At 55.0% G+C, this 12,567-nt stretch overlaps 1 protein-coding gene across 4 annotated transcripts in view; it reads left to right on the forward strand.

Annotated features, from left to right (window-relative positions):
- BCL11B (BCL11 transcription factor B) overlaps positions 1-12,567 on the forward strand; it is a 92,541-nt gene that overhangs the window by 13,870 nt on the left and 66,104 nt on the right. For 2 of the 4 annotated variants that reach the window (XM_049612176.1, XM_049612178.1), the window contains exon 2: positions 638-1,006. In XM_049612176.1, the coding sequence (XP_049468133.1) occupies positions 638-1,006 (369 nt within the window). The remainder of the gene's footprint in view (positions 1-637; positions 1,007-12,567) is intronic. The other 2 variants (XM_049612177.1, XM_049612179.1) reach the window with 1 other exon arrangement.

Here is a 12,567-nt window from a genome sequence, read left to right on the forward strand (position 1 = left end):
GGGAAGCGGGGAGGGGCGGCCGAGCCAGCCCAGGCAGGGGGAACCGGCTGGAAGCTCTCAGCCTCGGCTGCCCACTGGAATCACCTGAGGAGTCTTAAAAAAACAAAAAGACAATCTGACGTTTGGATCTCCCTGTAACTGGTCTGGGCTGCCGTCTGAGCACTGTGTGTATGTGTGTGTGTGTGTGTGTGTGGGGGGGGGGGTGTTCGGAGCTCCCCGGGTGATTCTCAGAGGATGTAAAGCGGGAGAGACTCATCTGTAGCTTGAAGCACTGGGCTCGTGACACTGAGCCTCTTGTGAAAGCGGGATGGGTGTTCTGTGCACGCGCACGTGTATGTGTTTACATGCTATGTCGTGGGGGGGGTGCAGGGAGGGGGGGAAATCGACAGCAAATAAACTACAAAGCAGTCAGTTCAGCAGTAAGTTAAGCAACAAACGGGAGCTGCGGAGTTGCTCCTGGGGCCTCAGTTTGCCCATCTGTGGCTTCCAGGGGTCATGCACGGACTTGGTGAACTCTAGTATCCTGCAGCGGAGGGGCCCCCTCTTGGTGGGGAAGGGTTGGGATGGCCGAGGGGTGCCTGTGATTGCCTAAGCCCATCTCTGTCTTCTCTACCCCCCTCTCCTCTCTCTCTTCCAGCAGAGGCTGACCATGTGGAGGCCGCCATCCTCGAGGAAGACGAGGGTCTGGAAATAGAGGAGCCTAGCAGCCTGGGGCTGATGGTGGGTGGCCCCGACCCTGACCTGCTCACCTGTGGACAGTGTCAGATGAACTTCCCCCTGGGGGACATCCTGGTTTTTATAGAGCACAAGAAGAAACAGTGTGGCGGCAGCCTGGGTGCTTGCTATGACAAAGGCCTGGACAAGGGCAGCCCGCCGCCCTCTTCGCGCTCCGAGCTCAGGAAAGTGTCCGAGCCGGTGGAGATCGGGATCCAGGTCACCCCCGACGAAGATGACCACCTGGTCTCGCCCACGAAAGGCATCTGCCCCAAGCAGGAGAACATTGCAGGTATGGAGCGTTGCACCGGCCAGGGCACCGCTGCAGCCACCTCCCGGGTCCCACGCCTGCCTCCCCCCTCGCTGTGCCGGGGGCCGGTACTGGGAGGATCTGGGGCCTACGGGGATAGGACCACCAGCCAGGGCTGGCCCTTTCTGAGGGGCCACTGTCTGGGTGACTCTCAGGACGAGACAGGCCTGGGGCTTAGAGAGGCACAGCTGGCCGCTGGTGGCTTTGCTTTTGGCAGTGAGACTGTGTTGTGGGGCCTAGTCCATAGGTGGCCGGGGGTACGGAATGGAAATTCGGAAGGCTAACTGGCCCTCGGTTTGCTGGTGTTCTTGGCTCAGTCTCTGGCTGTGCAGCCAGATAGTCTTGGGTTGGCGTCTGTGTTCACGACTTGGACAAATCAGTTTTTCCATCTCTGAAATGGAGCTGAGGAGACCTATCTCCGTAGGGTTGTTGTGAGGTGGGATGAGATGTGGCCTGAGGGGAGGGCCTGGCAGGCGCTTTGGAACAGGAGCCCTCATCTCCTCCTCTTCCTCTCTCTGGCCTCAGATTCCCATCTGTAAAAAGAGGTGATCTCAGAGGCCCCTTCTGATGTTGCCTGATCCTTCCAGGAGGTCTAAGGAAGGGGCCGTGGGGACGTGTTGGAGCACCGCGCCCCTCCCCTTCGGCATGCCCACCCAGCTGACCACCTGGACGAGCAGGGGTCGGGTTGTGTCCTCCAGCTGGGTCTGCTCGCCACAGTGAATTGGCACCCTCCGGGCCGTGGTCGCGGCACACCAGAGCCTCGTCCGGGGAGCCCACGCTCCGTGCCAGCTTCTGGTTCGTACTTCTGAGCCTGGGAGGCCCAGCAGAGAAAGAGGGCCTTGGTTGCCCGTGTTCCCTAGAACCTACAGAAAGATGGCATCAGGGTGCCTGCAGATGAGGGTTCGGATCCTGCCGGTTGACATTGGACAAGCTGCTTCATGAGTCTAGGACTCAGTTTCCTCATCTGTTAACAGTGGGTGAAAATACCGGTGGGCCTGGTGTCAGGACTGAATGAGCAAGGGGCTCCATAAATGCTTTGCTAGCGGAACTTTCCCACCGGGGTCCCCTCTGGTGCCTCAGTGGGCGAGTAGGTGCCGGCTGAGTTTTCGGCATGGCAGCTAGCGGAGGTGCTGGAGGGACCGAGGCTCTGGGTGCTCCTCCTCGGAGGGTGGGCCTGCTGGAGCAGAGGATCCCATCACCCAGGAGGCAGTCAGGGCGATGCAGCAAGCAAGCCACCTGGCAGCTTGGAGAGGTTGGGCCTCAATGTGCCCATCTGTAAAATGGGATGAATGAGCTCTCTCTTGGGAAGAGACTGTGGTTGTGTGTAGACTCCCACTGGCACATGCCGGGTGCTGGGGAGACCCCGTCAAATCCTACTGGCCTGTGGGTTTTGCCTTCTGGTGGGGGTCCTGGAGTGACCCCTCTCACGCTGTCAAGTTGCCAAGGGCTTTGAGGAGAATGTCCAAACGCGCTCAGGGCTGTGGTCACATAAACCCCGGTTTCTCAGAATGCCCTGTGGAGCTTAGCGATGCTGCCTTCGTTAGGGTTGGAACCTCCGGTCGAGAAAGGTGCTGGGTCCCTTAGGTTGGTGTTGTTGGTGTTCCCGTGGCTTTCTTTTCTTTGACACTGGGGGCGTAGTTTTCTCCAGTAGAATAAACACCTGGCGTCAGTGTCCACAGACCTTTCTGGCACGGGGGGGGGGCTTCTGCCCATGAGACTCTGGTCCCTACTACTGTTTCAATGGATGGAAAGGCATTTTGCTTTCACCAAAAACCATCCGAATCCTCGTTTTACGTTGAAGGTATTTCCCAGCGAGAGCCTGCCGATCACTGTGGGCAGGTTTGTTTAAGAAAGCCACTGAATGTGATTTCATAAAAGGCAAAAGTTAATCTGCAAGGCGGCTTTGTCCTCATCCCCCCACCCCTCCCCGCGCCCCTTTTCTCGGGTTCTAATACTGCAGCAGCCTACAGTATTTTTATTTTATGTGTGACGAAAGATATTCTTGGCCTTTTCTGTTCAGCAACAGGACGAATGGATTTCTTCATTCTCGAAGAAATATGTAAAATAATCCCTTAGAAGTCTAAAGAGATATGTTTGTTCAAAGCATTTAAAATGTTATTTTAATCAAAGGCACAAAACAGTCTCCATGCTGTGTCAGCTGAAGACAACCACGATGTCTAAAGACATCATGCTTTCTTTCCAGTCTCCCTTTTCCCTTTTTCCCCTCCCCACTTGGGCACCAACTTTTCTTTTTCTCCTTCTTCTTCTTCTTCTTCTCCTTCTTCCCCTCCTCCTTCTTCTTCTTCTTCTTCTTCTTCTTCTTCATTTAATAAAAAGGAAAAGATTAAAGAATAAAACTTCAGTGGCTCCAATGTGTAAAGGAATTTAATATGGTGGGAGCATTAATTATTTTAGCTTAATTGAATTCTGAGGACTTGCATTACTTGCATTTCTGTAGACAAGCCCTGTTTATTATTTCTCTGTGTAGATTAACAGTAAAGGAAACACAGATAACTTTCAGTTATTTATTGTAAAATAAATGTGTCAATTCATGTGTAAAGCAAGCTGCTCAAAGATAATTGAGTCTTTATATTTTAAGAGGGGGACTAGGAATCACAGGCGCTTCTCCGCCCGGGCTTCCGGAAATCCGCACAGCTGCTGCCCAGGCCTGTGGCACCGCTGGCCTCGCCCGGGCCTCCCCTGTTCCTGCTTCCCGTCTGTGCCGGGGAGGGATGCGCTCGAGCCCGTCCGTGCCCCGCTGTGCTTCCCAAGGCCGGTTGCCGGTGAGCCGGTGGCTGTTAACCTCTTGGGTGTTGGTCTCTGGCTTGGCTGTCGCGAGTGAGGTGCTCATGGTGACCCCGAGTGCCTTTTCTTTCCTGGACCCAACAGTCTGTGTGTTGTCCAGACGGGTTCTAGCCCTCCATGCTTCCAGAGGCGGGGATCCCGAGATGGAGGGGTGGGGCTGGCCTGTAAATATGTGGGCTCCCTTCCACCCGCACTGCCGGCCCCCCCCAGGGTGAGATGGGGGTTGAAATTCGGTCAGTCATTGCACCCCGGTAGGACTCTGGATCAGCCCTTTCCTTGGGACACTGCAGTTTGGAGATGGGCATAAAAGGAGTAGTTAATTATTTCTTTTCTTTTCTTTTTTTTTAATGATAGAGAAGTAGGAGAGTGGCAGGAGGAACTTTCTGGACTTTGTATCCTGGAGGGCGTTCATTCTTCGTTCATTCATTCATTCATTCGTTTATTCATTTACTAAACAAGCACCTGTTGCTCTTCCCCTGCCCAGAGCCTCCCCACCTGGCCAAGGGGTGACAGAACCCCCAGGGGGTGGGAGCATGGCCTTCTGGGCTGCTTCTCTGTCCCCCTTGGGGGACATGGTGGAGTATGAGTAGGTAGCAACCTCACTCTTGATGTGTGCAGTTACGGCCCTGGGCCCTGCACCTTGACCGTGTGCTGCGGCCAGGGGAGGTCCATGGTGCCTGTGTCTGAGGCCCATCTGGGGACAGATGGGTGGGGGCGGGGGGGGCGCTTGGGCAGAGGTGGGGGCTTCGGCCTGGAGACCCGACTCAGGGCAGGCGTCTGCCTCTGTAGGAGTTCTTCACATTTCCTAAGTCCCTTTCCCACTACATTCTCCCACCTGTGCGGAGGGTTCTGATGGAGCTGGGAGGTGAGGGTAGCAGATCCTGGGGTGGGGGGAGGGGGAGAGGAGGTGGGTTCCGTGGTTTGCAAAGAGCGGGAGTCTCTGAACCGTTATCTGGGACGGGTGACTTGAGGAAGGGTGGGGAGAAGGGGGCTTGGGGTGCTTGGGGCTCTCAGCTTGCACCAGGGAGGCCACGTGCTGCCTGCCAGCCTTGGCCGGGTGACCTGACCTTCCAAGCTGCAGTTTCCTCACCCAACAGTAACTGTGGGGCGCGGATGATGCGTGCCTGGCACCCGGCCCACGTGCTGCGGCCTCCCGCCCTCCTCCTCCTCCTCCCCCTCCTCCTCCTCCTCCTCCTCCCTTGCTGGTGCTGTTACCCCAGCTCCATCGTTCCCTGCTGTTAGCGGTGCTAAAGTAGGCCTTCCAGGAACTGGGGAGAAACTTCCATTGGGCTTGGAGAATTCCGCCGTGGGAAACCGAGTCCGCACAGCTGTTGTGTGTCCCTCTCCCCCAGTCATCTTTGGTCACGTTACTGTCGCGTGGTGACCGCTCGGATAGCGGGTCACTCTGGGGAGGACCGTGGGCAGCATGGGCTTTGGTGGCGGTCGGGAGGGGTGCGATTCCAGAACCCACCCAGGCAGGCCGCCTCACTTTTCTGGGCCTCGGGTTCCTCCCCTGTACCTACTTTTCAGTCCCATGCCAGGGACGGACGGAGGCCTATAGGGCACCCACCTAATGCAGGGTCCCCCTGCAGCCAGATGCCTGACAGGCGGAAGCTTCTAAAAAGCTTTCTAAAAGAGCGTGGACCCTGCTTGAAAGCACGAGGTGTTTGCTCCTCAGTGAGAATCTTGAAAACTCACCTGGGGTATCTCTCTCAGCCATTTACACCGATTCCTCCTTAGAAATCCCCATTTTATAGCCACTGGAGGGAAGGCTCTTGATCACAGGTAATTCGTTTTTACGTGTTATCACCCCTTCCATAACCAAATGGAGCTGTAACCGGAGGAATGAGCCATCAGCTGTCAGTCATAGGTTTGCCTTTTGCCTTTTTTCCCCGTCCTTTCCCCAAACCCCAAATGTCAGATTTCTGGAGAAATGCAGGGGGCAGGCAGCGGGTGACAGGAGGTGGCAGATCCCCCTGGGCTGGAAGGAGCAGGCAGTTCCCTGCTGCGATGGCCCCACCCGCTCTGCACATCTTCATCTAGACCTAAGAAGGGACAGGGATGCGCCTGGAGGCAGGAGGGGGGGGGGGGGGGGGGGGTCCTCGTAGCAGGCGGGACACAGGCAGGGGACTTGGTTTGGGGTCCCAGTGACCCATCACTAGTCAAAATGTGTTGCAGAAAAGGGCTTCTGATCAGCCAGAGGATTTACATGCCGCTCTGCAAATGTGCACTTCAGACTTTAAAAAAAAAAAAAAGAGAGAGAGAGATAAATGTGAAAAGGAGAATATTAGCTTGGCCAGTGGAAGAAACTAAATAACTTGCTTGTGCTGGAAAATGGAGATAAACCCCACTTGCAGGGTGTCTTTAAAAACTTGCGCTTGATATATTTAGAGTTGTTATTTTGCCTCCAAATTAAGATTAGTTAAATCCGCGTGTGTTGTCGCATGGATTATATTTTTGTATTATTAAATTGTGACAGCTAATTATTAGTTCTGTCTGCACCAAGGAATGGTGGAGGGTGCTGCCTGAGAGACATGGCCCTGGGGCTAGGCATAGTAGGGCTGACCCCAGAACTTGGGCAGGGCTGGTGGCCGATGGGGAAGAAAGAGGGGGCCTACCTGGTAACCCACATCGTGCTAGGTGCTTTTCTTGGCTTATGTCGTCTTGAAATAGATACCAACCTTCAAACAGGTACCTCTAACCCCGCTTTGAAATAGGTATTTCTAACCCCACTTTGAGCTAATGCTTGGAGGGGCTAAGGGGCTTGCCCAAGGTCACACGGCAAAGTGGAGTCAGACTCGACGCTGCCTGGCTACCTCAGGTAGCCCAGGGAATGGAGGTTTCTAGGGAAGCGTAGTCCAACGCTGCCTGGCTGGCGAGACCTGTGGGGGCAGGCGCTACTTCTAGACCCTGTCCAAGGTCTTCAAAGAGCATCCCAGGGTATGACACTTGCGGATATGGCCCAGGGCCTTCAGGCCCCAGAGGTCTTGACCCACGGTCTGTGGTAACATCATACTGTTGTCTGTACTTCGTGGTGAAGGTTTTGGAGAGGTGGGTAGTGGGGAAGAAGGCAATAAGATAGGAATGCAGATGGGTGGATCTGGGCTGGGATTTGGGGTTTGCCAGTGACTTGTTGAATGACCTTCAACCACTTTTTCACCTCTCCAAGTCCCCATTTCCTGTAGCATGGAGGTACCTTTCAGGCTTGTTGCAAGGTTTGATTTAGACCACGTATGCACGCACTAGGTCCTTGTGGAGTTGTTAGCTGTTATTAATAATGGAGAACCACCGGAGGGATCCGTGTGGGGATTGTGGCCTCTTGGCCTGAGCTGGAAAGATCTCCTTGCTGACCCTCCCATTCTTACCTGGAACTGGTTACTGGCAGGGCTGAGCCCAGACCCCAGTTATCTGGAGTCAGGTGCCCTCTCGCCACACCAAGCCGTGTGACTGGAGGCAAGCCCTTTTCCCTTGCGGAGACCCAGTTTCCTCACTTGTAAACGGGGGGCCAGAGACTGGAGGTAAATGGTACCAACGGCTGCAGAGTGTCAGCAGCTGTAAACATGACCGTCGCACTGAATTGTAGTTGAAAATTGTATTGAATTAAAAAGAAGACAAGGGACACCTGGGTGGCTCAGTCGGTCGAGCGTCTGACTTCGGCTCAGGTCATGATCTCGCGGTTTGTGGGTTCGAGCCCCGCATCGGGCTCTGTGCTGACAGCTGGGAGCCTGGAGCCTGCTTCAGATTCTGTCTCCCTCTCTGTCTGCCCCTCCCCCGCTCATGCTCTGTCTCTCTCTCTCTCTCTCTCTTGCAAAAATAAATAAACATTAACAATAAATAAATAAATAAATAAATAAGTAAATAAAGTAAATAAGTAAATAAATAAATAAAGACAGACAAAAAGTCCTAGTTAGCTACAGGGTCATTTTGGTTTTTTTCCTCAGGTTTTCTTTAGGTTTGGGGCCCTTATTATCTGTGATTTCCAAGCTTGCAGAGCCATTCAGGAAGGAGGAGAGGAAGTTAAGGAAGGGAGCGAGGGAAGGCGCTGGCTCTCAGGTGGGGAACCCTCAGCCTCAGTTATTATTATTATTATTATTGGGTTTTTCATTTGACAGTAAATAGTTAGCAGTTGGCGTAAGTTTTTTATTAGGCACTTGACAGCTAGCCTTTTTTTTTTTTTTTTTTGCCAATTTTCATTCCTGACTGATGCATAACCATTAGCTGTAGAAACTGTTAGGAGGGGGCTCTGTCAGTAAACTATAACTAGGGCAGTCCGGCTGTCACCCCTGTGCCCTCGGGTTCATCTTTTCCCTGAAGAAACAAAAAGACTGCATTTTCACATTTGGGTTTTGAATTTAACGCGCACTTACGAGAACTTAAGGTGGACCACTCGCTGTTTGAAGGGCTTGGCAACTATTGACTGATTTAAACCTCCTCACACCTCCAGGAGCTAGGGTGCTGGTATGAAGCCCACAATACCAAAGAGGAAACTGAAGCACAGAGACGTTGAGTAATTTGCCCAGGGTCACACAGCTGGTAGTAGGGGCCCAGGGTGTGAACTCAGGCAGTCATGCTCTTCCTGTGGCGCCGCTGTGCATCCCGTGGTCGTAGTTCGTCCTCTGTTCCCATCCACTGTCTCTGCCCCATGAGAGGTGATAAATCAGTTACTACTTTCGTTTTGTAGATGAGGAGACCAAGTCCCAGAGGGGTTAAGAGGCTTTTGCATAAACGCTTCTCGAGGCAGCGGCAGAGTCGAGCCTGGGCGCCGGCCTCCCGACTCCCGGCCGGTGACCTCCTCACAGGGAGCCCAGGGGACCACGAGGGTCTGTAACTGCGGCTGGCACAGGCCGCTTCTGGTGCCAGCCAGACGACGAGTGATCTCCACCCTGAGGGGCAAGCTCCGCGACGAGACCTGGGGTCTCGTGGGAGCTAAAGAAGTCGGGACGGTGGACCTGCCCCCACCCCGGTCCTGTGCACGTCGGTGGGTTTTGTGCCGACCGCTGTGCAAAGCCGCTTTGTTAGGGGCTGAGCCGGGCCTACTGAATGCGGGGGGGGGAGTGGCAGGCAGAGTGGACTCGGGCCAGAGACCCGGGGTACGTGTCCATGCCCTGTGGCTAACGGGCGGTGTGACCTTGAGCGGACCCTCCCCTTCTTTGGGCCTGAGCTTCCTGAGCTGAAATAGGAGAAGGAGCTACCAGTGGTTTCCAACAGCTGCAGGCCCCCCCCCCCAACCCCCGCACGTGTGGGGGAGGGGAAGCTTCCTACCTACACCCTCCCACCCAGCGGCCCGAAAGGCTTTCCTCCTTTGGGCTTAGGAAGTAACTTTCTTTGAAGACACTGGTGGCCGAAATGAGAGCTAGTTCTGCTCAAAGCTGCAGAGAACCTTCCGGGAGGATTTGCTGCCTTCACGGAGAGGGTCACCGAGTGTGGGCTCGGGACCACTCGTGTATGTCTTCCAGGCCCTGACCCTGATGTTGTGGGTGTGGTTTGGTGTTTTTTTTTTTCGTTGTTGTTGTTAAAAGGACCTCCCTCCCGAATGGTATAAACCTCAGGCCCCACAAAACCTGAAGCCAGCCGTGACCCAGGCGTTCCTAGGTGGTGACCGGTTGACCTAAGGGTGTAGGGGCGTCGGCCTTGCCCAAATTAAGCCCAAGAAGGAGCTCCTGGCTCCAGGTGACCAGGACTTGGAGGCTCCGAGCTGGACCCAGGGACCTGGAGGCCTTTCTGGAGAGGGCAAGGCTTCTAGGTTTTATTTTATGTAATTACTTTATTTTTTAGTTTGAATGTTTATTTATTTTTGAGAGAGAGACAGAGACAGAGCGTGAGTGGGGGAGGAACAAAGAGAGGGGAGAAACAGAATCCAAAGCAGGCTCCGGACTCCGAGCCATCAGCCCTAGAGCCGGACGTGGGGCTCAAACTCACAAACCGCGAGATCATGACCTGAGCCGAAGTCAGACACCCGACCGACAGAGCCACCCAGGCGCCCCTTGTTTTATTTTTTTCATTTTTATTTATTTGTTTTGGGAGAGAGAACACGTGTGCGCATGAGAATGGCTAAGGGGCAGTGAGAGGAAGAGAGGGAATCCCAAGCAGGCTCCAAGCAGAGCCTGATGTGGGGCCAAACTCATGAGCCATGAAATCATGACCTGAGCTGAAATTGGCCGCTTAACCTACTCAGCCACCCGGGTACCCCTAGGTTTCATTTGTATTTTGTTTTTTAAATTTTTTTAAACAATTTTTTTTTTAAGTTTATTCATTTTTGAGAGAGAGAGAATGAGAGAGAGTGTGTGTGAGCAGGGAGGGGCACAGAGAGAGAGAGAGAGAGAGAGAGAGAGAGAGAGATGGAATCCAAAGCAGGCTCCAGGCTCTGAGCTGTCAGCACAGAGCCTGACATGGGGCTTGAACTCACGAACCGTGAGATCATGACCTGAGCTGAAGTCGGACGCTTAACCGACTGAGCCACCCAGGCGCCCCTGTTTGTATTTTGTTTTTAAGTGGGTTTCCTTAGGGCCCTCCTGGTGGTCTGCTGGTTTTGATCTGGAGGAGAGGGGATGGCTTAGGAAGGATGATTCTGTGCTGGGGTGGGGGTGGGGGGATGAATGTGTGACAGGAGAATGAGTAATCACTTGATGAGAGTTAGGTTGGGAGAGTGCTTGCTGCTGGTCCCAACTGCATGAAAACTGGGACCCCAGGCTCCTTTGGGTAGAAGGATATCAACAAAATGGCCTTTTGTTGGAGGTGAGAAGTCAGAACCCCCCATTCCTGCTGTGGAGAGAAGACAGCTGTTCAGATGCAATGCCGAGGGCAGGGTGAACCTCTCAGCTCAGGACAGCCACCTAGTTTTCTAAGCCAAGGCAACGTTTGATCAGGGCTGTTGACCGCCCCGGGGCTGGGTACCCGCACACCTTCCATAACCTTCTGGTTGCAAGTGTGGACACAGCCTTAGATGCAGGCAGATAAATCCAGACTCAAAGGTACAAACAGGTGTGTGGGTCAGTGCCCACCCATGATGAACCCCCATGAACAGAGCCCTGCCCCTTGTTAGCCCCTGTGCCTGGATTGTGAGGAAGCTCCAGTGACGACATCTGTCCAACCCTGCAGTGTCCAGAAAGCACAATTCAGCTTTTCTGACTTCAGGTACCAAAGGAATCCTTGAAAGTCATAGAGAAAGCACTCACTGGCTTTGTTTTAAAGACTTTTCCGGGCAAAGCATGGCATCTGGAGAATGTAGTCCCCCAGCTGGGTTCTAGGGGTCCCCCCTTGAGGGGGGGGTGGTGGCCAGGGACTGCCTGTCCTGGGCTTCCTCTCTAGCCATCTAGGGTTCTTTGTTTCCCTTATGGAGAAACAGGACAAAGCTTTGATGACCCCTTCCCACCCCAGCAACTGGCTAAAACGTTTGATTGAGGTTGGTAGACCCCACAAAACTAAGTTCTCCAAGGGAGCCAGAGTGGATTCCTTCCCCCTCCCACCGAGAGTTCAAAGCCAGCCAATTAAGAAACCTAAACAGTGTGGTCTTCTCCTTGCATCATTGACATCATTGGCTTGTAAAACTTTCCCTGCAAAGGAGGCGCCTTTATTCGCTGGGAAAAAGAAGTATATAATTTTCCTGACCTGGCTTTTGCTTTTGAGGGGAAGGAAAAGCGAGAGGGAACTCATTTCCAGAAACAAACAGGGCCCAAGATAGCAAACAAGTTCCACACTCCGATGTCCGGGACTTGCTTTCCCACAGCACAGCCATTCGGGACACCGAAAATGGCATTTAGTGGAGGACGCGAGACCCTCGGGGCTGCCTAGTGCTGGGGGTCCCTGGTGGGGGGGCGCCTTCTAAGACTATGGGGAGCGGTGGGGAGTTGGACATCAGAATCCAACCAATCCTGAGACTGAACTTCTGCTCCCATGAAACCAGGCGCCACCTGCCTCACCACCAACGCAATGCCCCCTGTGCCCCGACGGTTGCAACTTTCAAGACTCATCTTGCAACTTTCAAGACTCATCTTGCCCCCTCTCGGGATCTCCAGCGACCCTCCCCACGCCTGGCCTCCTCGCCTCCGTCCCTGACGGTGCCGCCTTTAGCAAATCATTCCCTTCCACGTGGGAGGGGGCAGGGGCAGAATTCCTGACAGGCCGGTCGGGGACTTCAGGCCCCGCCCCTGGGGGGGCTCCAGGGTTGGGGTCCGTAAGTCTCCCCTCCTCTCACTTCCAAGCCCGGGCACACCCGAGGCGGGTGGTGCACGGCTCAGGCGGACCCCGCGCGGAAACGGTCGGACACTGGCAACACCGTGATTGCACCGGGGGGCCTTCTCCGCGGTCGGTGCCCACCCCCCATCCGGCCGGCTGCGGTCCCGCGGGGGGCTCTGAGGCGCCGCTCCCGGGCCTTTGGGCGCGCCTGGTCCCCTCCGGGCAGCCGGCCTCGCAGATTCGCCCGCGGCCTCTCCAGCCTGCGCCCCGGGGCGCGCGGTTAGGCGACCATCAGCCACGTCTCTTCTGCTCTCCCGGCCCTGGCCCGCCGCGCACGTTGATTGTGTCTTCTTGGGGCGGGAGGGCCGAGGGGGCTCCAGGTCCATGCATAATTCGGGGGCTTAATGGGCCAGCTGCCCGAGCGGGGCGGCGAGGGGCGGGCGGAGGCGCAGCTGACCCTGCCCGCGTCTGGCCTCGCCGGGAAGGCGCGCTTCTTTCTTCCTCCCGTGACAGCTCCCCTCCCCCTCTCGGCCCGGGTCCGAGGGGGGCGGGGAGTGGGCGAG

The sequence above is a fragment of the Panthera uncia genome (genome assembly GCF_023721935.1).
Source record: "Panthera uncia isolate 11264 chromosome B3 unlocalized genomic scaffold, Puncia_PCG_1.0 HiC_scaffold_1, whole genome shotgun sequence".
Classification (NCBI taxonomy): Eukaryota; Metazoa; Chordata; class Mammalia; order Carnivora; family Felidae; genus Panthera; species Panthera uncia.